This window comes from Lithobates pipiens, unplaced genomic scaffold, assembly GCF_037356315.1.
Source record: "Lithobates pipiens isolate NorthernLeopardFrog02 unplaced genomic scaffold, aLitPip1_a1.2 Scaffold_1, whole genome shotgun sequence".
Lineage (NCBI taxonomy): Eukaryota > Metazoa > Chordata > Amphibia > Anura > Ranidae > Lithobates > Lithobates pipiens.
In genome coordinates this window covers 236,708,272-236,733,866 of record NW_027507685.1, presented here as the reverse complement: position 1 = coordinate 236,733,866, position 25,595 = coordinate 236,708,272, and the positions used below count along the sequence as shown (strand labels likewise).

Here is a 25,595-nt window from a genome sequence, read left to right as displayed (position 1 = left end):
CGCAGCTTTTTTTTGGGGGGGGGGGGCAGTGGGGTTGTGTGACTTACCAGTGCCCATCAATGCTGACCACTAAACACACCTGCCTGACACTGACCATTATACTGATCTGCCCCTGACCTACATACACTGACCTACCTGACCTACATACACTGACCTGCCTGTCCTACATACACTGACCTGCCTGACCTACACACACTGACCTTCATACACTAACAATGACATACATACACACCCTGTCTGACCTACCTCAGCTCAGCCGTGGTTTGCGGTCACAGCAGGCAGTCAGTCAGTCACTCATCATAGAGGAGCCAAGCCAAGGAGGAGAGTAGAGCCGCCCGCCTGAGCGGGGAGCGGGGATGTGGCGTTCCCACCTTCTGGAGCCTGCAGGCTAAGATGGACTTCACATCACTCACAGTCCCGCGGTCCTGGCATTGGTGTTGCAGGCTCCAGAAGGCGGGACCTGCTATGGCACTCGGCCACTCTCTGCCAATTTCGGCCACAATCGGCCACTTTCGGCCGTTATGGCACTCGGCCGCTTTCGGTCTTTATGGCACTCGCCGCTTTCGGTCGTTATGGCACTCGCGATCAGATCGGTCCCGTCGTGTGGGGCTATCAATGGAATGCAGCATTCAATAGACTCTGGGTTTTTCGGGGTCACATTCGGGGCTTCAGCCCCCCCCCCTAGCAAATTATTCTGTTTGGAAGTGTTTTATATCTCCACACCAAACTGCCTGAAGCCAAACGTCAGAAGCTCGGAAATGTTTTGGAGCTACTTCTGTAGCTCAATTCGGGCAGATTGGTGAGTTTTTGAAGCAGCTGAAAAAATACACAATAAAAAAGTGTAAAAACCAAGAAAAGAGAAAACAGCAAGCTGAAAACATGAATTAACCACTTGCCGCTCGCCCTATAGGCAATTGACGGTGGCAAAGTGGTTGCATAATCCTGATTGGACGTCATATGACGTGATCACGATTATGAGCCGCTGCGCGCCCCCGGGGGCGCGCATCGCAGCGATCGTTGTTGCGGGGTGTCAGTCTGACACCCGGCAACTACGATCTCGGTAAAGAGTCTCCAACGGAGACTCTTTACCACGTAATCAGCCGTGTCCAATCATGGCTGATCACAGTGTAAATAGGAAGAGCCGGTGATCGGCTTTTCCTCACTCATGTCTGTCAGACGCGGGTAGAGGAGAGCCGATTGGCTGCTCCTCTGACAGGGGGGGTCTGTGCTGATTGATTATCAGCACAGCCCCCCCAAGGATGCCCACACTGGACCACCAGGGACGCTACCAGACCACCAGGGATGCCCAGCAGAAGGTAATCCTCCCTAGACCACCAGGGATGCCAGTCAGTGCCACAATGGATGCCAATCAGTGCCCATAATGGGCATCACTGATTGGCATGCATTATTGTTTGGCACTGATTGGCATCCATTAGTACAGTATAACACCAATGCCGCCTATGAGTGCCCACCTGTGCCGCCTATCAGTGCCCACCTGTGCCGCCTACCAGTGCCCACCTGTGCCGCCTATCAGTGCCCATTTGTGCCACCTATCAGTGCCCACCCATACCCATCTGTGACGCCTATCCACGCCCATCTGTGCCACCTATCCATGCCCATCTGTGCCGCCCATCCATGCCAATCCGTGCCAGCTATCAGTGCCAATTTGTGCCACCTATCAGTGCCCATCCGTGTCGCCCATCAGTGCCGCCCATCAGTGCCCACCAGTGCCACCTATCAGTGCCACATATCAGTGTCCATCAATGCCACCTCATCAGTGCCACTTCATTGGTGCCACATCATTGGTGCCCATCAGTGCCGCCTTATCAGTGCCCATCAGTGTAGCCCCATCAGTGCCCATCAGTGAAGGAGAAAACGTACTTATTTACAAAGTTTTGAAACTGAAACAAAAAATAAAGGAATTTTTCAAAAGTGTGTTTGTCTTATTTAACCATTTTTTACACTTTCTTTGTGAAATGGTAGGGGTACAACCCCCTTACCATTTCAAACAGGGGGGACCGGGATCTGGGGGTCCGCTTGTTAAAGGGGGCTTCCAGATTCTGATAAGCCCCCCGCCCGCAGACCCCCACAACCACCGGCCAGGGTTGTGAGGGTGAGGCCCTTGTCCCCATCATCATGGGGACATGGTGCTTTGAGGGGTCACAGACCCCAAAGCATCCTCCCAATGTTGAGGGCATGTGGCCTGGTATGGTTCAGGAGGGGGGGCGCTCTCTCGTCCCCCCTCTTTTCCTGCAGCCTGCCAGGTTGCATGCTCAGATAAAGGGTCTGGCATGGATTTTTAGGGGGACCCCCACGTAAAAAAAAATTAATTTGACGCGGGGTTCCCCTTAATATCCATACCAGACCTGAAGGGCCTGGTAATTGAATTTAGGGGAACCCCACGCTTTTTTTTTATCAATGAATGAATTGTCGGCTCCCGTAATGCAGAGAACACTCATTGAGTGTTCTCTGTATTACGGGAGCGGACAATTGATTATAGCCGCAAGTGATTTTAAAAGACTTTTTTTGCTGCAGAAATGACACTTTGTGCAGGGACAGTTCAAAGCACGGGAAACATGCGCCCCTTCACAGGCATACTATAGACACCCCCCAGGTACGAAATTTAAAGAAATATTACACTTTTATTGTTTCATTTAATCATTATTAAAATCACTGCTCCTAAAAAAACTGCAGTTTTTAAAACTTTTTTTTGCATTGATCCATGTCCCCTGGGGCAGGACCCAGGTCCCCAAACACTTTTTAGGACAGTAACTTGCATATTAGCCTTTAAAATTAGCACTTTAGATTTCTCCCATAGACTTGTACAGGGTGTTCCGGCTTTTCGAATTTGTCGCGAACACCCCAAATTGTTCACTGTTCACTGAACAGGCGAACAGGCAATGTTCGAGTCGAACATGAGTTCGACTCGAACTCAAAGCTCATCCCTAGTCTTTATTACCAACGTTGTTGCAGAACATGTAGGGAAACTAAGCTTCAGAACACTTGTAGGATACCTGGATCTTTCAGCCTGCTTGGCGATATCCACAAGACCGGATTCTTTTGGTTACTTCAGCCCTTCCAGGCTCTTGTTAAGAAAACCAACCCATACGTGGTGTTCTTCTAAAAAGTCCTCCCCTGGAATGCTCAAAGTACTCTGGGTCTCTCCCGAACCGGAGACGACACCCAACCACCTCAGAATCCTCCTTTAGTTTCCTTGCCTCGGGTTAGCCAGCCCCGAGGCATTAAAGTTGGGTGGCCATAGCCTTCCTGGGGGCTGGTCAGGAGGACCAGGACCATGAAATCAGCACATCATACTGGACCAGAACCCTGAACCACGTGACATCCGCATCTTAAATATCCTCTCCCAGAGGGCACAGCGAGAGGGCCACTCCAACTGACCTGGCTCCGAAAGAGAGTAACTTAAGCAGCTAACCAGATCATAGTTCCACACCTGCCACAAGAGACAGTGCCCCCTGTGGCCAGGCTGAACATCTCACAGTCCAGTCAGACTGATGCATAGGTCCAATTTAGACAAATAAACCCAAACCAAACTGCAGTTCAGGCAAAGTTTAACTTTGAAAAACGCATAGTGCGTGCTCTTCAGGAGCCGCCGCTACATAAATATATGTTTAGTTTTTTATGTGCTTTTCTATATACTGTGTAGCACCCTCCTAGATAGACTCCTAGGTAGGCTACTGTAGGTCAATTTAGTTTTTTTTGGATCCCCTCTAAGCAGTGGAGCAGGTTGTCATGGCTTTGAGCTGTTCTAGGCTTCACTGGTTGCAATATTGACTGCTGCCCACTGCCTTCTGGAGGATTCTAGAATGTAGAAGGCAAGAAGAGGCAAGCCCACAAACTTAATATTTATGTGGTCTCAGCCATACCCTGGGGGAAGATGCCCAGTAGGTTGCTGAGGGGTGCATATATAATCTGGGCCTGAGGCAGCGGGATTCTTGTTCAGGAGGAGAATCTCCCAACCTGAAGTGCTGCTGCCCTTCTGGGCAATCCGTTATTATTATTATTAATATTATTATTATTATTATTATACAGGATTTATATAACACCAACAGATTACACAGTGCTTTACAATATGAGGGCAGACAGTATATTTTCAATACAATACAATAACGGAGGAATCAGAGGGTCCTGCTCATTAGAGCTTACAATTTAAGTGGGGGGTGGGGGGGGGGGTGTCAAGTGATACAAAAGGTAATGAAAATAAGTTGTTAGATAGGGGCAGAATAGGCTTCTCTGAAGAGGAGAGTTTTCAGGGATTGTCTAAAAGCAAACAGAATAGGAGTTAATCGGACAGATTGGTGTAGGGAGTTCCATAGGATGGGAGAGGCTTGGGAAAAGTCCTGGGGCGAGCATGGGAGGAGGTGGTGAGGGAGTTGGAGAGCATGAAGTCTTGGGAGGAATGAAGAGAATGATTAGGTTGGTATTTTGAGACTAGGCTAGTAATGTAGCTGGGGCCAGAGTTGTGTATGGCTTTGTAAATTGTTGTTCGTATTTTGAATTTAATTTGTTGGGTGAGCAGAAGCCAATGGAAGGATTGACAGAGAGGAGTAGCAGATTCTGAGTTCAGCTGTGTTTTTTTTTTTTTCTTTATTCATTGAGGCCCCTGCTATGCTTAAGCTGGAGGGCCTACTCAAGTGCTTGAGGTCCCATCTGTGTTAGATCTGGGGGGTCTGTTCTACCAGATTCTGTTGGAATTAATTTGGGATTTCACTGAGGATCTGGCTTGTAGGGTTCACTGGAGAAATGTCTGGCTGATATTGGATGGAGGCATCCATGTACCCAGAGTCATTTGTGAGTACAGACCTATGTGTGAGATCCTATTCCCTGTGTGCTGCTATTATTCAGTGTGGACCAGTGTCAGCTCAAGCCTGCACATTTCCTCGGTGTTCCAGCATGGCGCAGTCCCTTAGTTGCTATTGCCTAGAAGCTTTAAGAAAAGAGATAAGTGTCCTTGTGTTGCTACATTGCACTGTCGGAGTATCACACAGTCTCCCTGCATCCTATGCAAGTTCAACTTTCAATAAAACATCAAAAAGATACCCCTAGACCAGGGGTCTCAAACTGGCGGCCCTCCAGCTGTAGCAGCAGTGGCGGAATTATCAGGGTCGCAACAGTCGCAGTTGCGACTGGGCCCTGGAATTCCATCACTGTGGGGGGGCCCCGGCGTGGTTGCTATCCACAGGGCTGTGAGTGGAGAGCGTGTCTCATGTAAACAGCAGCACAGAGACACCGGGACTTGGGAGTGAAGTTTCGTCCGCTCTCGCAAAGCACACAGCTGATCCTGCTCCCCCTTCGGCCCCCCCCTCCCCTCCTCTCCTCTCCTCTCCTCTCTCCTGTGTTCTCTGCGGGAAATGTGAGCTTGTTCGCTTCACACCTGAATGCCCGCAGAGAGCAGAGAACACAGGAGAGAGGAGAGGAGAGGAGGGGAGGGGGGGGGCCGAAGGGGGAGCAGGATCAGCTGTGTGCTTTGCGAGAGCGGACGAAACTTCACTCCCAAGTCCCGGTGTCTCTGTGCTGCTGTTTACATGAGACACGCTCTCCACTCACAGCCATGCTGACCCCTCTCCAGTGTGTGTGTGTAGACTCAGGAAGATCCCGCCGTCCATCAACATCATAGAGCTGCTGATCGCTGCCTCCCCCCAGGTGGGGGGGGGGGGGGGGTACAGAGATCTGCTGGGGGCCAAGGTGCACAGCAGAGTCCAGCAAGGTACAGAGAAACCTCTTTAAGGGGGGTGACTGTCTAGGGACCCTAAAGTAAGGGGGGTATCTGGGGATCCTGATGTCCAGTACCACCGCCACCCCTCCTCCAGTACCACCACCCCCGTGCCACCCACCTCCAGGACCACCACCCCCGTGCCACCCACCTCCAGTACCACCGCCACCCCCTCTCCAGTACCACCACCATGCCACCCACCTCCAGTACCACCGCCACCCCTCTCCAGGACCACCATGCCTCTCTAGTACCACCACCCACCTCCAGAACCACCATGCCGCTCCAGTACCATTGCCACCCACCTCCAGTACCACCGCCACCCCTCCCCAGTACCGCCACCCCTCTCCAGGACCACCATGCCTCTCCAGTACCACCACCCACCTCCAGAACCACCATGCCGCTCCAGTACCATCGCCACCCACCTCCAGTACCACCGCCACCCCTCTCCAGGACCACCATGCCTCTCTAGTACCACCACCCACCTCCAGAACCACCATGCCGCTCCAGTACCATTGCCACCCACCTCCAGTACCACCGCCACCCCTCTCCAGTACCGCCACCCCTCTCCAGGACCACCATGCCTCTCCAGTACCACCACCCACCTCCAGAACCACCATGCCGCTCCAGTACCATCGCCACCCACCTCCAGTACCACCGCCACCCCTCTCCAGTACCGCCACCCCTCTCCAGGACCGCCACCCCTCTCCAGTACCACCACCCCCCCTTCAGTACCACCACTGCCACCCACCTCCAGTCCCACCGCCACCCACCTCCAGTACCACCGCCACCCCTCTCCAGGACCACCATCCCCCTCCAGTACCACCACCACCCCTCTCCGGGACCACTATTCCCTCCAGTACCACTACCACCCACCTCCAGTACCACCACCACCCCTCTCCAGGACCACCATCCCCCTCCAGTACCACCACCGCCACCCACCTCCAGTACCACCACCCCTCTCCACGGCCACCACTGCATGGTGACACAAGTTCCACTCGGGACACAGGCTGCACAGAAATGTTTTACTTTGTTGTACAGTGGAAAAAAAATATAGTATCAAAATCATGCTTTTCGGGGGGGGGCCCTTCCTGATTTCTTGCACCGGGGCCCTGAGGTTTCTAGTTACGCCTCTGTGTAGCAGTCATATTGTATTGCAAAGCTGACAGTTACAAGCTTGACTCCCACAGGAAAAAGGCATGATGGAACTTGTAGTTTCACAACAGCAGTTTGAGACCCCTGCCCTAGACTGTTTACTGTACCAGAGGAGAGCAGAGCACTTCAGATACTCTATTATATATAGTTGTGTATCAAAACATACTGAATTTATTTAAGATACAGTCTTGCTTAAGGAGAAGGCAGCAAAGGCACAGGCTCCAGCCATTATCAATCTACAGATGGAGGGAGGAGCGGGGGTATGGCTTGCCACCAGGGCTATAAGCTTCTGCGGAACTAAGGAGACTCTTCCACAGAGCTTATTAATGGCTCCTGTAAGAGGATTATGCTACCCAAAGATTGGAGTCAGAGAGGAAGGAATTTCTAAGAAGGGTTTCAAAGCAGACACAATGTTAAAAGAAAAAAAGACCCACAAATAAAGTAAATAATGAGGTCTACAGCACTATATATGTTTTTTTTAGATTTTTTTATAGTGGTGGGTCTTGTTCAGGACTGATAACCACTGGCAAAGTTCCTAGTGAACCCCCCTGGGGTGGAACGAATAGACCCGCCGCCCAGGGGGGATCACCTGGGCAGTGGGTCTATTCCTCCCACCCCCAGGGGGGTGCACTAGGAACTTTTCCAAGTGGTTATCAGTCCTGAACAAGACCCACCACTATACAGCAAAGTCTGGACCGTGGTAGGGTCTAGCATACTGTACAAGCAGTGTGCAGGTGGTGGGATTTTGGAACCCATTCTGTATAATAGCAATATATTTATTTTATAACTTACCCATTTTGGTACAAAATGGGATTAAGACATTTAGGTATACCATCAGCACCTTCAGGGTCACCAATTGGGTGGTTCTGTTCTGTATTGTCTTGGTTGACTTCTGCTTCCCGGATGCAATGCCATGCTTTGATATTGTTTTGTATTACGTTGTGTTTGTTCCCTGTCTCTACAGGGCGGTCTCTTTTAGGTCAAGGGGGCGGGTTTTTGCGTTCAGCGGTATGAATATATGTGCTGGGATTGGGCGCGTCTCCTAGGCGTCACGTCCGGAGTGCAGGTTGGTGCGCCTGGAACGCAAATGTTGCGGCCAGGCATGCAATGACTACGCAGGGTATCACGTGATGCAGGACGCAACGCATCATCGTGAGTAATGACGAGATGTGTCGGATGGTGCGCACAGTGGACTTATGCGTTTCTTGGACACCATGTCTGAAGCGCAAACATTGTGGCCAGACATATGATCATTCTGTATAGGACACATCGGAATGTGGCGCATCATCGTGGGTGATGGCGTAGCGCATTGGTATGCGCCGCAACGTCGCGCACGATTGGGGAAGTCCAGACCATCATTTAAAAAGGATGCCAAGGGAGACAGATGGAGCTATTCCCTTTCTCCAACGGAGAGTTTGCAGGAGAACATTGCAAGGAAATTTCATCCCCACTACAGAGCTTCTTATCTTTTAAGATAGGGTAAAGATAGGGTAAGTTTTTATTACTGTTTTTTTTGGGGGGAGGGGGGCTTTCCTGGACTTTTGAGGATAAGGGGTTAATTTAAGGCTTTTAAAATCCTGGTCTTTTCCTTGTAGTGTTCTTGGCGAAACTGCATCTGTTTTAAGTGCCATTTTTGGATTGTTATATCCAGTCTTCCTGTATCCTGGATGGGATGTTAGAGAGGCTTGGGTGGACCTGTCTGAATGAGGTGAAGGCTTCCTCTATCCCTCCTTTGTTGGGGAAATGCATGTGTCTTTTTGAACCAATTTTGAATAGTGAGTTATCTTATAATTATTTTTTGAAATTGTATTTTGTATTTGATAAGTAGTGTCTTTCATATACATCTAATGGATCTTGTTCAATCTATTATAGAGAATGTTACAATATCTCATCCCTGAAGAAGATTATATTTACTAAAATATCGAAACGCATTTGAGGACCCACTCATTCCGCTACCACCAGTCATCTGGAGGTCTTGGGACCATCAAGCGGATAGTATCATTCTGTTTAAATTCATTGTTTTTAGAAAAGATTGAGATTGTAGATTGTTTTCTTTTTTTGTCATGTAATTTCTTTATGAATTGATATTAATATTTTGTACAATAAATTAAAAAAAATTTAAATAAAATTTTTTTTTTATAAATTATTTTATTTTATTTTATTGTTGCCTATAAAATCTCATAAAATAGAGGTTATTTTAATTTTTTATTAATTAGAAGGGATGATGGCAACTACATATAATTTCCTCTAAAAAAATATATTAGGAGTTTGTAACATACAGAGTGCAGGGGTCAGGAGTGTATAATGCACAAAATGCAGGGCTTAGGCTCTCTTTTCCGCCGCAAGCAATACCCCCCCAATTTTCACTTTAGGCAAAAATCTGCACCTATCTGCTCTATAGATTTTCTCTGCAAGCTAGAATTTTCTCCAAATTAAAATGCAAAAATTTCCCCTGATCCCAGTACAAATACCCTACTGAAATCTCCCCTCCCAGCATAAATCTTCACCCCCAACCCCCCTCCCAGAACAAACCTCCCACCCTCAAATCTCATCTCCTAGGAAAAATCCTTTTACTGCCCTCCAATTTCGCTCTCCCAGCATAATTCCCCCCTCCAAGCATCCCTATCCAAACATAAATTCTTCCTCCAATCTCACCTGATCAAATATCCCCTCAAACCCCGCCCCCCCCACCCCCAGCACAAATATTGTTTTTGTCCCCCCAATTCCCCCCTCTCATTAGAAATCCTTTTCCTGCCCTCAAATTTTCTTCTCTCATGATCATAAGCATAATCCTTCCCCTCCAAACGCAATTCCCCCCATCCCATCTCTTATTATTAAAAATCTCCCAAGACCCACTCTAGCATGAATCCTCTCTCTCTAAATCTACCCTCCTGTCACAAATCATCTCCCCTCAAATCCACCCCTCCTAGTGAAAATCCGCCCCCCAAATCCCACCTCCTAGTACAAATCCTCTTCTATCCCCCCAGCACAAATCCCCCTCCCCACCCAAATCCCCTCTCCTAGCACCAATTCCCCCCCCTAGCTCAAATCCGTTTCCAGTCACTCAAAATCTACCTCCAAGCAAAAACTCTCACCCCAAATCCCCCCTTCCAGTAGTTGCAGGTTCGGATCAGGCAAAAGCATAGTTGAGGAACAAGCCAAAGGTCAATAGAGTGTGGTAGCAAAATATGGACAGCAGCAGTCAAGACAGGAGCGCAATACTGGCTGGAGAGAACACAATAATCTGGCAAACAGGAAGTGCAGAGACATGGCTTAAATCAGGAATTTCATCGGAGGGGCAAAGACTTCAGGGTTCAAAGCAGGATCATTCAAGGAATTGTCCCAGGAGCTGTCCAGTGTTTCAGAGAGCTCAGCAAGAAGAGACATTGGGGGTTATTTACAAAAGGCAAAGTCACTTTGCACTGCAAGTGCACTTGGAAGTGCAGGTGCTGTAAATCTGAGGGGTAGATCTGAAATGAGGGGAAGCTCTGCTGATTTTATCATCCAATCATGTGCAAGCTAAAATGCTGTTTTTTATTTTCCTTGCATGTCCCCCTCAGATCTACAGTGACTTTACTTCCAAGTGCACTTGCAGTGCAAAGTGGATTTTCCTTTAGTAAATAACCCCCATTGTCTGACACAGCAGAGGTTCTGGGTTCAAATCCAGCCCTTGACACATAATTTTTCAGTTAAGTTGGGCATCCCTTAACCCCTGTACCCAAGTTATTACCTTAATAAAACAACAAAATAAAGACTGCTCAGAGACTGTTTTCTTGTTATCGCATAAAAGTGGCAGGGTCGGGACATTGAGTGGGCAGAAGGGGAGGCTACCCTGGGTGCAGCGTGTGTTGTAGGGACATGGGAGCCACAAGTCCCTTCTACTATAAGGCTGACAGGAGTAGGGACAGTGGCATCACTACTTCTGTCAGCCCAGTGCTGGAAGCAGCAAAGAGAGAGCCGAGAGGAGGTGTGGGCCGTGTTTTCTCTCCCCCTCCTCCTCATAAGCTTGCATATAATGAGGGGGGATGGGACACAATTTGCAATATTTTCCTTGGGCACTGGATGAACTAAGAGAACTTGACCAGCCTGAACAATCCATGAGTCCTGACCTCAATCCGATAGAACACCTTTGGGATGAATTAAAGCGGAGACCGCAAGCCAGTCCTTCTCGGCCTTCTCTATAGGTTTAGGAGATATTTCCTGGACCTATAGGTAAGCCTTAATCTAGGCTTACCTGTAGGTCAAAGTGGTTTGTAAGGGTTTACAACCACTTTAAGCCCCGCACCATTTTGCAGCTAAAGGACCAGGCCCCTTTTTGCAATTCGGCACTGCGTCGATTTAACAATTGCGCGGTCGCACGACGTGGCTCCCAAACAAAATTGTCATCCTTTTTTCTCCACAAATAGAGCTTTCTTTTGGTGGTATTTGATCACCACTGTGGTTTTTATTTTTTGCGCTATAAACAAAAATAGAGTGACAATTGTTTTACTTTTGCTATAATAAATATCCCCAAAAAATATATTTAAAAAAACATTTTTTTTCTCAGTTTAGGCCGATACATATTCTTCTACATATTTTTTCTAAAAAAAAATCGCAATAAGCATTTATTAATTGGTTTGCGCAAAAGTTATCGCGTCTATAAAATAGGGGATAATTTTATGGCTTTTTTTATTAATAATTTATTTTTACTAGTAATGGCGGCGATCAGCGATTTTTATTGTGACTGCAACATTATGGCGGACACGTCGGACAATTTTGACAAATTTTTGGGACCACTGGCTTTAATACAGCGATCAGTGCGATTAAAAATGCATTGATTACTGTAAAAATGTCACTGGCAGTGAATGGGTTAACCACTAGGGGGCAGTGTAGGGGTTAAGTGTGCCCTAATGTGTTTTTTTTACTGTAGGGGGGCGTGGCTTGGCATTTGGCATCACTGATTGTCTTTCCCTATGACAGGGAACAGACGATCAGTGACAGCCTCACTAGGAAGCACGGGGAGAGGTTTTTTTTACACTTACCTCTCCCCGTTCTTCAGCTCTGTGACCTGATCGTGGGACACCGGAGGCGATCGGGTTCGCGGTTCCGACAGCCACAGAGCTCAGGACCGGGTGGCGAGTGCACCGGCAGCGGCAAGCGTGACTCACTCTGTTGAAGTATATTGGCGCGAGGCGGTCCTTAAGTGGTTTAGAGCCGAGATTGCGATCATATGACCAGCCAGCTCTCACCTCCTCTCCTTCAGATTGACATCAGCAGGGCAATCTCAGCCCCACCCACTGCATCTCTCAGAGGAGGAAAGGAGAAAGCTGGCTGGTCATGGTCACAATCTCAGCAGTGAAATTAGGTATTTGCAGCATTTAGTTTTATAAATCACACACAGAGGGGGATACTACAATAGGAGGCAGTGCTGATGGTGTATACAGGTTAGAGTGGCTTAACAACCACTTTAAGTTTGACTTCACAATGGCATTAGGGACCCCACAAGCATATTGTCCTTGTACTGAGGCAAGTATTATAATTATAACCTGTATGTGTGTTTGCTTTGCGAAGGTTTCAGTGTGTCTTGCCCAGACAATAATTTTCTTGGAGAATTTACAGAAACCTGAAACAGTTATCTATAGAGCCTCATGTACAGACAGCCCTCATCATCAGATCAGCTAGAAATTCTTTTAGATGTGTTATATCCTGTTGCAATCTCCATTTCATCACATTCGTAGTTGATATACACATGGAACCTCCTGAGAATAAGATTCTTGTTGGCTTTGTCCTGTTGGGGTTCTCTGATATGTCTCAACTTTTCCTCCCAATCTTCTCCTTCTTCTTGGTTTCATATGTCCTCTGCATTGCTGGAAATACCTTCCTCTCTTTTCTTATTATTTTACAGGGCCAGTTTCACACCCCAATGTACTTTTTGATGGGAAACCTTGCCTATGTGGAGTGGATGTATGCTTTATCTCCATTATCATCCCCAGAGTTTTATATAGTCTCCTGTCTGGAGACACCCACATGTCAATCCATGGCTGATCCGCTCAGTTCTCCCTGTTTCTGGCAGTAGCCAACATTGATGTTTTTTTGTTCACCATCATGGCCATCAACCATTATTGTGCATATTGTTTATCCCTGCAATACCTGATAATTATGAACAGACAAACTTGTATCTATCTGGTATATTTCTCTGGGATCATAGCTTGTCTCTGCTCTACACTTCTACACTGTGCTTATTTCCTCTCAGCAGTTCTGTAGTTGGGTTATCCAACACTTCTTTTGTTATGTCACAGTAATAATGATCCTGTACAGACATTTCAGCAGCTTTTGCATAATGCTGACTTCATTGAAAGTTCCATCTTCATTTTTGGCCCAGTGTTCTTCAACCTTGGGTCCTACATACTCATCATCAGAGCAGTGTTGGCTCTATAGTCATCCCAAGGAAGGTGGAGGACCTTTTCAACTTGCTCATCTCACCTAACCATGGTCATTCTTCTGTACAGCACAGTCATTGTATATGTAGCGATAGCACTTTGGAAGTTCTACTACCATTACGGAAACTACTATGCCTCCACTAGAGAAAGTGAAGCGTACAAAGTCTTCCCGGAGGCAACGAAAAGTTCCGCGACCAAGTCCAGCTGGATCCAATCAGCGGAAGAAGATTGCTTCTGAAAAGAGTCTGACCATGAGTACACCTTTGTCTAGCTATTTACCGGCAGAGGTATACAGAGATTCAGAGCTAGAGACCCTGTCGGATTTGCAAGATGAGGACATTCTGGGGGTATTGTCAGAGGAGTTGTTGTGGGCTGGAGGGGATGATGTAGCCGCCACTTGTGCAGATGTTTCGAATTGGCTGGATCTAACTTCAGGGGATGGAACGCCAAACACGGAAAATCCCATCACGGTAAATGTGACTCTCCCTAAATCCGTGAATCTACCCACACTGAAAAGGGAATCTGCCACACTGGTGCAGCGGTCCCCAAAGCATACCACCCGGGGAGGGAAGTGCCCGTACACTGCCAAAACTTGCAAGGTCACAGAGGCTTCTTCACAGGAGAGTAGCTACTGAGTATGGGTTGGAGTTTCCCTATGTCCCAAGGGATATTATGACTGTTATTGAGGAGAATCGAGAGGCCTGGTACGAGGACGATGTTTGGAGCTACCTTAAAGTGCCAAAGCCGCTCCGGAAAAAGGCCTTTTCACCGGAGCTCTATGACCGATTCCAGGGATGTTTGTTGCATTGGCATATCTATTGTGACAAAGTTGTGATATGTAGACCCGATAAAGAAAGTGCTATATAATTCATCACTACCAGAGAGGCAGAAGGAAAAGACCTAACTTTGCCCGATCCGAGGTTTTATTGGTGAACTGTTCCTGGAGTCAAGAAAAGGAAAAAGAACTTCTCTATGTCTTCAGGTTTTCCAATGTTTTTCTGCAAGTTACAAGGACTGTGGGGTAGTTAGGCAGGTGCTTGCTACAGGAAACTACACATCAAGTTCTACAGGCTTTTAGCCCACAGCGCTCTGGTTACTGAGAAACTAGATGGCGTGAGTTGGCAGGAAGGGAGCAGTAATAGGCAAGAATTTCCTTTTCACAGCCGTTATAAAATGTTAGAAAAAAAAACGGATGCGTCTTTGAAGAAGGAAGTTCCATTAAAGCAGTAGTGGGATTTCGCTCTTCAAGACGAACTGTATAGTGTACAGTGTTGTCTTGTGTATTGTGTTTTTCTTTCAGGATGCACCAAGATTGAATGTCAAGCTCATCGGAGATTGGGTGGGTTAGTCAGTTTATCTGGGTGGTATATGTACAGCATTTAATGTGTTGTTGTGAAACGCTAATGTTTGAATATGTTTCCTTTCCTTCCCTTCCTCAACACCCATGTAAAAAAAAAAAACTCAGGCACCGTATAGTTTTTTTTTGAGAATAGGATAGGATTTTTGCACTGGTTGTTGCCGAGACAATGGGGACATTGTCTAAATAACTGGGGCAATAACAAAGTGTCTGTCATGTACAAATTTAGTTTTTGCCTCAGAACAGTAATGGGGTTCTGAGGGTTAATTATGTAGGTTTAACTTTGACATCAGTTTGGCTGGGCTGTGTTAGAGTTCTGCCTGGTCAGGTGCACATGACAGGCACAGAACCAGGCCTGGTTGGACGTTTTGGGTATTGGCGTTCCCCCGAAACCAGTGGGTGTGCCGAGCCCCGCTGAGGAGTCTGAGGAAGGGCACTTAAGATGTTGAACTCATGTGTTCTGGGTTAGTCTTTTGAGGACATAGCGGCCTGTTCCTGATTCTGGACCGGGGTAGCCCCGTGAGGGGTACTGGTCACTGGAGCGTGTGTCAATCTGCAACATGCTTCGGTTGGTTAGCCCCAATAGACCCGCCTGGTCTGGGGTGAGGATCCGTCTGTTCCCGAGTCTCGGAACCGGCTGGTCTGAGGCGCAGTAACTGAGCGAGGATTCAAGGCGTCCGGGTGTGCTCTCGGCTTGGAGGGGCACCGCAGCTCGTGTAAGCGACCAGGAGAGGACTCTTTGGAGGAGGGCCAATGAGCTTGCATTCTAAGAAGTACCTGGTTGTTGAGTTGTGAAGGACATTAACAAATCCACGTTTTTTTCCAGTACTGCTAAGGAGACAGAGAACGTTCCAGGTACTGAGGAAAAGGTTCCTGTTTACTTTCTGTTACAAATTACTCAAGGTCAGAGATTTCACAAGTTCTGGATCAAAGTGCTGATTGCCATAATCTCTGGCTAGAGATTTGTTCAGCTTTGAAGCACCCAGCTGTGAGTGGCTACTCTCTGGGTGGTATTAGAGACTTTCTGATATTAGCAGTTCAAGGTGCCTGAGTTTCTTCACCCTTGCCCTCTGTTCCCATACGAGACTGTGTTTGTTGGATGTTACCCCTGCAAATAAAAACCTTTCTAAAGGACTTTTATGGTGTCAGCATCCAAAGTTGTTGGGTACTAAGCCCTGGGAACCCATAGACGTGGAAGAACAAGCCAAGCTGAGGTAACTGGTAAGCCCAAAAGTTAAAGCCGCCCCCTGCCAAGGGTTATGGGCGCTACATGTACTTTTGGCAAGCTCCATTTACTCACCGGTCTACGCTCGGGCCATCAGTGCAGTGTACAGTGTCATTAACCCAATACTCAACCCTTTATTTACAGGGAGAAATAAATAAGTAAAATTGGCTGTGAGAAAACTTGTAAAGTAAACATGGCAAAAAAAATTGCTTAAGACAACACTACTACTGTATTACATCTTGGAAACGTAATGATGTAAGGCTTCGTGTATACCCTGCCTACAATTACCGCAGCCACAGGAAAAAGCAAAAACACAGAAGAATCGCGGCATGATTTTGCAACATTTTGCATTTTTCCGTGGCAGGTGGTTAAAACGTTCCTATCCTGAACACAATTCTTACATGTTTAGGAGAAGGAACTTAAGGGAGGTTGAACCTCCACTAACTACGGCAGCTCCTAAGCAAAAACCTATGTGTACATTGACAAAAAGGCTTTTATGGAGTTGAGTTTAGGAGCTTTGGCAAAAAAAAAGCCAAAAGTTTCTAAACTCAACTTTAGGAGATGCTAGTGTACATGAAGCCTTGGACAGACCAGATAATTTTATAACAGGCATTTTTTCTGTCTTCATTCATTATAAATGTACAGACATTTTAGTCCATTGTGCCTATGAACAAATATTTACATGTAGTAATATGGATCGTTATCTACTGGCCATAATTGTTTGCATGAAAGTTTCTCATGTCACTCCTCATCATAGAAAGATTTAATTACCCTGTATATCTGTCAGGGAAGGTGTATAACTGTGCCATGTGGGAGAGGTTTGGATTCCCTGGAGTTCTGTACCATCTATATATAATTCCTTGGCTTAGCAGACATGGCCAAACATACAGTAGTCTGTGTGTCACTCCGTGTATTGTGTATTTGGTCTATGACACCATCTGGAGGTCAGATGCACTATATGTAGATCTACTCTATAGACCTGGAACCGACATTAAAAAATTCTAATGTCTTACACAAGCGCTGTGTTCAGGGCAAAGACAGGTGAGCAGACATATCTTTAAACCTTCACTTGGAAAAAAAATTTCTTCCTATGTATATCATATCTTTTTATTATGTTTGTTAAGTTGTTCTTGAGCAAATTTTGGTAAGACAAAAGTCAAACCAATTAATGCACGTATTATATCACTCAAAGAACAATCTTCTGAACCCTCCCCTTTCAACTGACCTAAAAATGGATCTGTCAGATATGAAGAAAGATCACAGTGTGGAAGAACAGACCAAAACCATGTAGACATTGTTTTCCTTTTTAATTTAAGCTGTTCTCCAAAATTCAAGCTTTTCATCCAATTTTCATGCAAATTTTAGATGTATAACTTGGGCATATCGCAAACAGACACCAAAGAAAGTCATCAGACAACCTTTTCAGAGTAATAATTATATCAGCCATAGGATTGCTGTGATAATATGGTATTTATTGCCTTGACAGTATAAATTGGCTTGGTATTCGGTTTAATGTTAGGGTTAAAGTTTATTTAAAGCTCACGCTTTTTTTAATTTTGGATAGGGGAGGGTTAACACTTTTCTCTGTTGTTTATGGGTACTTCAAATCTCAGAATTCATTGCAGAAACAGCAAATAATTATTTAAATTGATATGTCTAGAATTAATTGTGTTCTTATTTAAATTTTAAAAATTGTAATATTAACCCAGATGCAGATATTTGATAAAGAAGATAGTCAACTGTTGTATATTCTAGTCATGACAAGTCGTGTGATTCTTCCAGGAGTGGGTTTCCAGGAATAAATGCAGCATAGGCACAAGGTACCCCCTCTATGAAGTGTACAACCAATCAACTTCTCTCTTTTGTTTGCTTGGTAGATTTAGCCAATAGCAGAATCACTTATGAATGTTCATTAGATGATGGAACAACAGTTTTGCAATGGTACATCATGGGGTGGTGGGTAGCAGCAAGTTTGCTTAATCAATAATTTATGACTAGTGAAAGAGCCAATTAATCCATTGTGTACAATGATTTGCAGGCCTTCTGTTACCAATTGTGGGCACCGGGTCCAGACTGGCCATAGGGCACTCCGGGATTTTGGCCGGGGCTACAGGGCCATATGTCCTAACAAGAGCTGGCTAATACAGGGGTCTCCAATCCCTGGGCTGCGAATAGAAGGTGGTAAGCAGTGATCACGGTCCGGACAGGGCTAACACAGACTTCGGTTCCAACTCACCTCCAGCCAGGGGCAGACTGACCATTGGGCACTGCCCGAGGGCCCCGAGCCACTAGGGGGCCCCATCAGGGTTGCCAGCCTCAGTAAAACCAGGGACAGTATGTAAAAATCTGTGTTTTTTTACATCTGTCTCTGAAATATCCCTTACCGACATACTTTTGGTCTAAAAATCCCAAGATTATAGCTGCCCCACCTCTCCAGTACCTTCTCAGCCAATAGAAACATGTCTGTGTATACTGTGTGTACATGTATGTGTATACTGTGTGATTGTATACTGTGTGGCCCCATAATCTCGGATTGCCTGGGGGCCCCATAATCTCCTATTGCCCGGGGGCCCCATAATCTCCTATTTTTCGGGGGCCCCATGAGTTGTCAGTCCACCCCTGCCTCCAGCTATGCCTGTGTCTCCTCTCCCAGCTCTCCCGTCCCACCAACTATTCCATCCTATCAGCAGAGTAGAGGGTTGGAGGAGCTGGAGATCTGGAGCTGGAGATCTGCACAGAGAGCAGGGGGTATTTTCACATTAACAAGCAGGTAATCACCTGCTTGTTAATATGTTCCAGGTCTGCAGCTCCTCCCACCCCCTTCCTTGCTGATAGGATGGCGTGATCCGTGGTGTGACCCTGAAGAGGACACAGGCTGAATCCTGCCTCTACCCTACCAATGGTAGGACTGTGCAGGGAAGACAGAGTGTAAAAGGTGGCACTGTGGTTAGAGAAAAAAGGGGGTAGGGGGAGTGACTGCAAGCAGCACTGTGATGGGGGGGTTGAGATTAGGGGCACTGTAATGTAAAGGGGTACTGTGATATAAAGGAGAACCAGACTGTAAAGGTGCACTGTAATCATTACAGTGCCCCATTACAGTGCAGACTCTTTTATACACAGTGCCCCTTTCAGGCTGGGTTCACACTGCTGCGGCAGCGAGAACTGGATGTGATTCGCACCGCACTGCAGTGCAAATCACATCCGATCTCTGTGCGATGCAAGTTCAGCCATACAGATAGTATGGCTGAATTCGCATCGCACCCGCCGCAAACTCGCATGGGACCCTTTTTTTGGTCCGCAGCAGAATCGGATCGCATGGGTGTTCACACCATGTGATCCGATTCCTGTCCGAGTTTGCAGATCACACTGCGATATGCGAACTGATCTGGGGGTGTCATTAAGGTTTCACTGACACTCCCAGCAGGCCGCATAGGGCAGTGTGAACTGCCGGCGGGAGGCATGCGATGCGGGAAAACGCTGCGGATTCGCGGCGTTCCCGCATCGCTCCGAGGTGAATCCGGCCTAAATTACAGTGAGTGGGCCCTCCCTGGAAAAATTGGCTGCTCAGTCAAAAATACTCGGGCCTTTGTTTTGTCCCTGTCCTGGCACCCCCTGACTGTTTTATAATTTAGCTGAATGGAGGGCAGAATGGTTGGGCGCTCTGCATAAAATGGCCTAACGCTAAGTAAAGGGTAATACTTCATCACTCTGTATTTACTTGAATTGCTAGTACATCCAAGTTCTAATAGAATCTTGAGACTGTCCAGATATGGTGAAGATGGTTACTGGTGTGTAATGTTTGTGTGCTGTGTTTGAGCGTGTGATATGTCTGAGAATGCAGTTGCAACAAGTTCCAAATGCAGAGAAGACAAGAATCTTCCAAAACAATCCAAAAATGAACACCCCCTGTAGGATTTTCAAGGCTTCAAAATCATGAGTACAAATATATATATATATATATATATATATATATATATATATATATATATATATATATATATATATATATATATAAAACATATTTATTAGATTTCAATAAAGCATTGACATAAAATTTTAAAAAATACTAGGCTGATGCATTCATATCTCTTGTTAGACCCACCAAATACCACACATTTCATATGATAGTCATCATTAAAATTAGAATTTGATAATGTCACATGTGGAACCCAACACGTTTCAATTGTAAATCTTCACCAGGGGTCCAATGGTGGAATTTCTTGCAGTAAATAAGTGTCCAAAAAGTAATCAACCACAAATGTAATAGAAGTGATCCAAAAGCTGTCAGCACTGCCATCAGAACACAGATGCAAGGTATGACATAAAAATGTGCCAAGTCCGTACGAACCCAAAGAGGCTGTATATCTGTGAGGGCTTACCTAGGTTGGAGTCCATGGTGCAGAGATGTAGGCTCACCCTTGCAAATAGACACAGCCCTAAGACACAGCTATGTAATGAAATTATTATCTGTACATGTTGGGTTGGCATGCTTTGCCCAGGTTTCAGAATGTCTGCTTTTTACAAAGGTTTTGGAAAATGTACAGAGAAATGATTACTTGGGACATATAGAAATGGTAGTGGAATTTATTGGATTTCTAGCAAATTTATATAATGTAGTTGTATGATTAACTTTATTCTGCTCTTCCAATACAGCATAGACCTCGATGGCTGATCCCTCAAAAATATGACATATGTGTGTTTTATATTTTATCTGGCTTTACTCTGCAAAACACGTGTTATGTCCTACTGCTTATAGATTTGTGAACACTATACTAATGCCTTCAGGCATACTACTCCCTTATATGATCTTCATCTTTTCATCACATAACTGGTCAATAACACATGGAGCCTACTCAGAATAAGACTATTTATGGCTTTATCCTGTTGGGTTTCTCTGATGTGCCTCATCTATTCCTCCCCCTCTTCTCCTTTTTCTTAGTCGTGTATGTCCTCTGCATTGCAGGTAACTCATTCATGATAGTGCTTATTGTATCACAGCCCCAACTTCACACCACAATGTACACCTTGATGGGGAACCTTGCCTTTGTAGATGTGTGTTTTACCTCTACAATCATCCCTAGGTCCTTGTATAGCCTTCTGTCCAGAGATACCCATATCTCCATCCATGGCTGCTTCGCACAACTCTTTCTGTTTATCGCAGTGGCCAGCATGGAGGGTTATTTGTTGACCATCATGGCCTTGGACCGATATTGTGCAGTATGTTTACCCCTTCGTTACCTGATAATTATGAACAGTAGGACTTGCATCTGTCTGCTGGCTTTCTGTTGGATCATTGTCTTTCTCCAGTCTACTTTCTACACTGTTTTGACTTCTTCTCAGACATTCTGTAGTTGGGTTATCCATCATTTCTTCTGTGATGTCCCTGTACTAATGAAGTTAGCTTGCTCAGAAATCCCAGAAGCTCTACAAATCGTTAACTATGCCATAGTTTCCCTCATCATCATTGGCCCGGTGCTCATCATCCTTGGATCATATGTACTCATTATCAGAGCAGTGTTGGCTATACAGACACCCCAAGGAAGGAGCAAGACCTTCTCCACCTGCTCATCTCACCTCACCATGGTCATCCTCCTCTACAGCACAAGCACATTTATGTACTTCCGGCCAATGTCCATTTACTCCCCAACCTATGATCGGGTCATCAGCGTGGTGTCCTGCGTCCTTAACCCAACGCTCAACCCCTTTATTTACAGCCTGAGAAACAAGGATGTGAAAACCGCTGTAAGAAGAAGTCTAAAATAGAAATAAAAGATGCTACGGGTTAAGGCTAAACTATAGTTTTCTAGTTAAATTAATACTGTAAGGCAGGATAGATCATTTTGTCATTAGCTTGTTTGACCACTTTTGATCTATTATGCATATACAGGTACAGACATACATGTACAGTCAGTAATATGAACATCCTTTGACTGTCTATGAAGGTCTGGGATTAGTATGCTTTTCAATGTGTATTAAGTCTGACCTTGCCCCTAGGTATTCCTGCACCATGTAAATCAGACGCTGGCGATGGTTGCTGGAACCGATCATACCTTGGGGCTGCGGACTAAAAAATTGTCTGAATGCATCGGTCTGACGGCCACCTTCTCCACCGCACCTTCTGACCGATGCCTCAGCAACACGTTGTCCAGGACCAGGAGTTTGTAACCTCCCAGTCTCTGGGAACGCGTTGCACAGACCTTTCTGCAAGGCCTCCCAGAGATGTCTCATCCTCTGCTCCCTCTGTGACGGCAAGATAAGGTCGGCAACCTTACCCTTGTACCGTGGATCAAGGAGAGTGGCCAGCCAGTAATGGTCCCTCTCCTTGATCCAAAGAATATGAGGATCCTTCCGCGGGCTTTGCAGGATCAGGGAGGCCATGCAGAGTAGGATAGCTGAGGCATTCGGTCCGGAGTCCTCTGGGTAACTAAGGACAACATGATCCGCAGCTACCTCCTCCCAGCCACGTACAAGTCCACGGGTTTCTTGGGACTGTAAATCCCTACAAGACTGCTGCTGCTGCTGATGCTGAGTGCCAGCCTCCACCTACATGCTGACACAATCATCCTCCTCCTCCTCCTCCTCATCCTCGTCCTGTGTGATGGGTGGGACAGCAGGAACACTGTCTGGATAAAGGGGGCCTTGAGAGGCAAGGAAGTCCTCCTCTACATGCCTATGTTGTGCCTCAAGTGCCCTGTCCATTATTCCACGCAGTGTGGACAAGAGGTACAGTGTCACTAATGCATGCACTGTCACTGCTCACCATCCTTGTGGCCTCCTCAAACGGTGACAGGACAGTGCATGCATCCCTGATCATGCCCCACTTGCGTGGTGAGAAAAAAAACGAGCTCCCCTGACCCTGTCCTGGTGCCGTAGTCGCACAGGTACCCATTGATGGCCCTCTGCTGCATGTGCAGCCACTGCAGCATGGCCAACGTTGAGTTCCACCTGGTGGGCATGTCACATATAAGGCGGTTCTTGGGCAGGTTCAACTCCTTTTGGAGCTCAGCCAGCCAAGCACAGGCAATAAATGATCGGCAGAAATGCACACAGACTTTCCTGGCCTGCTTCAGGACATCCTGTTAGCCCGGGTACCTGCCCAAGAACCACTGCACCACCAGGTTAAGGACGTGAGCCCCACAGGGCACATGGGTCAGTTGTCCCTGTCGGAGGGCAGAGAGGAGGTTGGTGCCATTGATCGCAAACCACCAATCCTGACTTAAGCTGGCGTGGCGTCAACCACCTCTTGGCCTGCCCTTGCAGAGCTGACAAAATATCTGCCCCAGTGTGGCTCCTGTCCCCCAAACAAACCAGCGCAAGCACGGAATGGCATCGTTTTGCCTGTGTACTTGCGTAGCCCCTTGAACGCCTATGGAGCACCGCTGGTTCAGAGGACAGAGCACTGGAAGAGGCCATGGAGGAAGAAGAAAAGGAGGGGGTGGAGGAGAGAGGTGTGTCACAACCAGTAGTAGCATTTTGGAGGCGTGGTGGCGGAACAACCTCCAACACTACTGCATCTTGTCCTGCATCCTTCCCAGCTGCCAGAAGAGTGACCCAATGGGCCATGAAAGATAGGTAATGTGCCTGCTGGACCATGAGTCAGCGGTAATATGCACCTTACCGCTGACCGCCCTGTCTAGCGAGGCAAGGACATTGCCTTCCACATGCCGGTAGAGAGCCGGAATCGCCTTCCATGAGAAAAAGTGGCATCTGGGGACCTGCCACTGAGGAACCGCACATTGTACAAACTCACAGAAGGGGGCTGAGTCTACTAACTGAAAAGGCAGCAGTTGAAGTGCTAGCAATTTAGCCAAGCTAGCATTCAACCGCTGGGCATGTGTATGGTTGGGAGTGAACTTCTTTTGATGGTCCAGCAGCTGGGGCAGGGAAATTTGCCTGCTATAATCAGACGTGGGTGTACTGCTAGCTGAGTGCCCGGGAGCACTTGGCTGTGACACACCTAATTCTACACCTTCATTCCTCTCAGAGCAGGTTTCAGAGAGGACTGAAGGTCTTGTGTGGTTGGAGATCCCAGCTGATGAGGAGCAAGGAGAGGTCTACTTTGTTCTTTGGTGTGGGTCTTTGAGGTACGCTTGCCAACGAGCTGCATGGCAGGTCAACATATGTCTGGTCAAGCATGTGGTGCCCAAGCGGCTGATGTTTTGGTCACGCGAGATACGCTTGAGACATATGTTGCAAATAGCAGCAGTGCGATCTGATGCACTCGTCTCAAAAAAGGCCCACACCAAAGAACTTTTAGAATAATGCGCAGAGGTAGCGCCCTGCACAGGCAGAGCTCTGCGGTGTGATTGAGTTGGTGTGCTGCCCCTAAGCTGGCCCCTGGAGGGAATCCTGCCTCGTTGGAGATGTGCCTCCTCCTACTCCTCCTCCTCCTCTCTCCTACCAGGCACCCACGTGGAGTCAGTGCCCTCATCATCCCCTCCCTCTTCATCGCTGGAGCAAACCTGGCAGTATGCTGCAGCTTGTGAAACATGACTGCCAGAGTGCTGTCCTTCTTGAGCATCCCCTCTCTCTGTGCTAACGCTACTGCCTTCCTCTAGCTGAGTATCATCATCAGAGCCTACAAAACACTGAGCATCCCAACACTGTGCTCAAAGCGTTCAGGGGACTCCTCAGGAGGACATGGTGGGTCTAGGGAAGGAGTCACTGATGATGACATTGAGATGAGGGAAGACGATGCGTTGGCAGCTGCTTTGCTAGTACCCTGAGCCTGGGTGAGAGAGGAGGATGAAGAGGGCTTGGGCATCCACTCTACCAAGTCTTCAGCATGATGCGGCTCAACACGTCCAGCTGCCGAAAATAAGGACAAGCGTGTCCCGCGGCCACGTGCTGATGACGATGCCCCGCGTCCACGACCAGCACTGTTGTCTCTAGACACAGAGCGTCCTTGCCCTCTTTTATTGGCTCATGCCTGTCTGCCTCTCCATGTTGGCCTTCCAGACATGGTAATGGCCTGAAGGGAGATGGGAAAACCAGCAATGGGGTAGTGTATATTGTGCTGGAGGCACACAACACCCACTAACTCCTGCAGATGCCTTTATTATAGAACAACAGGAATTAAAGGGTAGATACCGGTGTATACTGTGCTGTGCTGCATGAACACAACACCAACTAACTCCTGCAGATGGCTCAATTAGAGAAGAGCTATATAGGTGGATAATGGTGTATACTGCGGTCAGGGCACGCAGACAACACCCACAAACTCCTACGGCTGACTGAAAGCTGAATTTCAGAAGAGCAATATAGCTAGCTATATAGGTGAATAATGGCGTATACTGCGGTCAGGGCACGCAGACAACACTCACAAACTCCTACAGCTGACTGAAAGCTCAATTACATAAGAGCAGTATAGCTAGCTATATAGGTGGATAATGGCGTATACTGCGGTCAGGGCACGCAGACAACGCCCACAAACTCCTACAGCTGACGGAAGCTGAATTTCAGAAGAGCAATATAGCTAGCTATATAGGTGAATAATGGCGTATACTGCGGTCAGGGCACGCAGACAACACTCACAAACTCCTACAGCTGACTGAAAGCTCAATTACAGAAGAGCAATATAGCTAGCTATATAGGTGGATAATGGTGTATACTGCGGTCAGGACACGCAGACGAAACCCACAAACTCCTACAGCTGACTGAAAGCTCAATTACAGAAGAGCAATATAGCTAGCTATAATGGTGGATAATGGT

The 25,595-nt window shown here is 47.0% G+C and overlaps 1 protein-coding gene and 1 pseudogene across 1 annotated transcript; both read left to right on the top strand.

Annotated features, from left to right (window-relative positions):
- The first annotated feature begins 12,611 nt into the window (after positions 1 to 12,611).
- LOC143942797 (olfactory receptor 1L4-like) lies at positions 12,612 to 16,075 on the top strand (annotated as a pseudogene).
- Positions 16,076 to 20,579: 4,504 nt separating this feature from the next.
- On the top strand, positions 20,580 to 21,647 carry LOC143932789 (olfactory receptor 1L6-like). The gene has a single exon (XM_077459414.1). The coding sequence runs from the start codon at positions 20,727 to 20,729 to the stop codon at positions 21,645 to 21,647; it is 921 nt and encodes a 306-aa protein (XP_077315540.1). The 5' UTR covers positions 20,580 to 20,726.
- Positions 21,648 to 25,595: the final 3,948 nt, after the last annotated feature.

Excerpts from the sequence above, each read along its gene's own strand:
- LOC143932789 (XM_077459414.1), top strand. The coding sequence starts at position 20,727 with ATGGAGCCTACTCAGAATAAGACTATTTATGGCTTTATCCTGTTGGGT.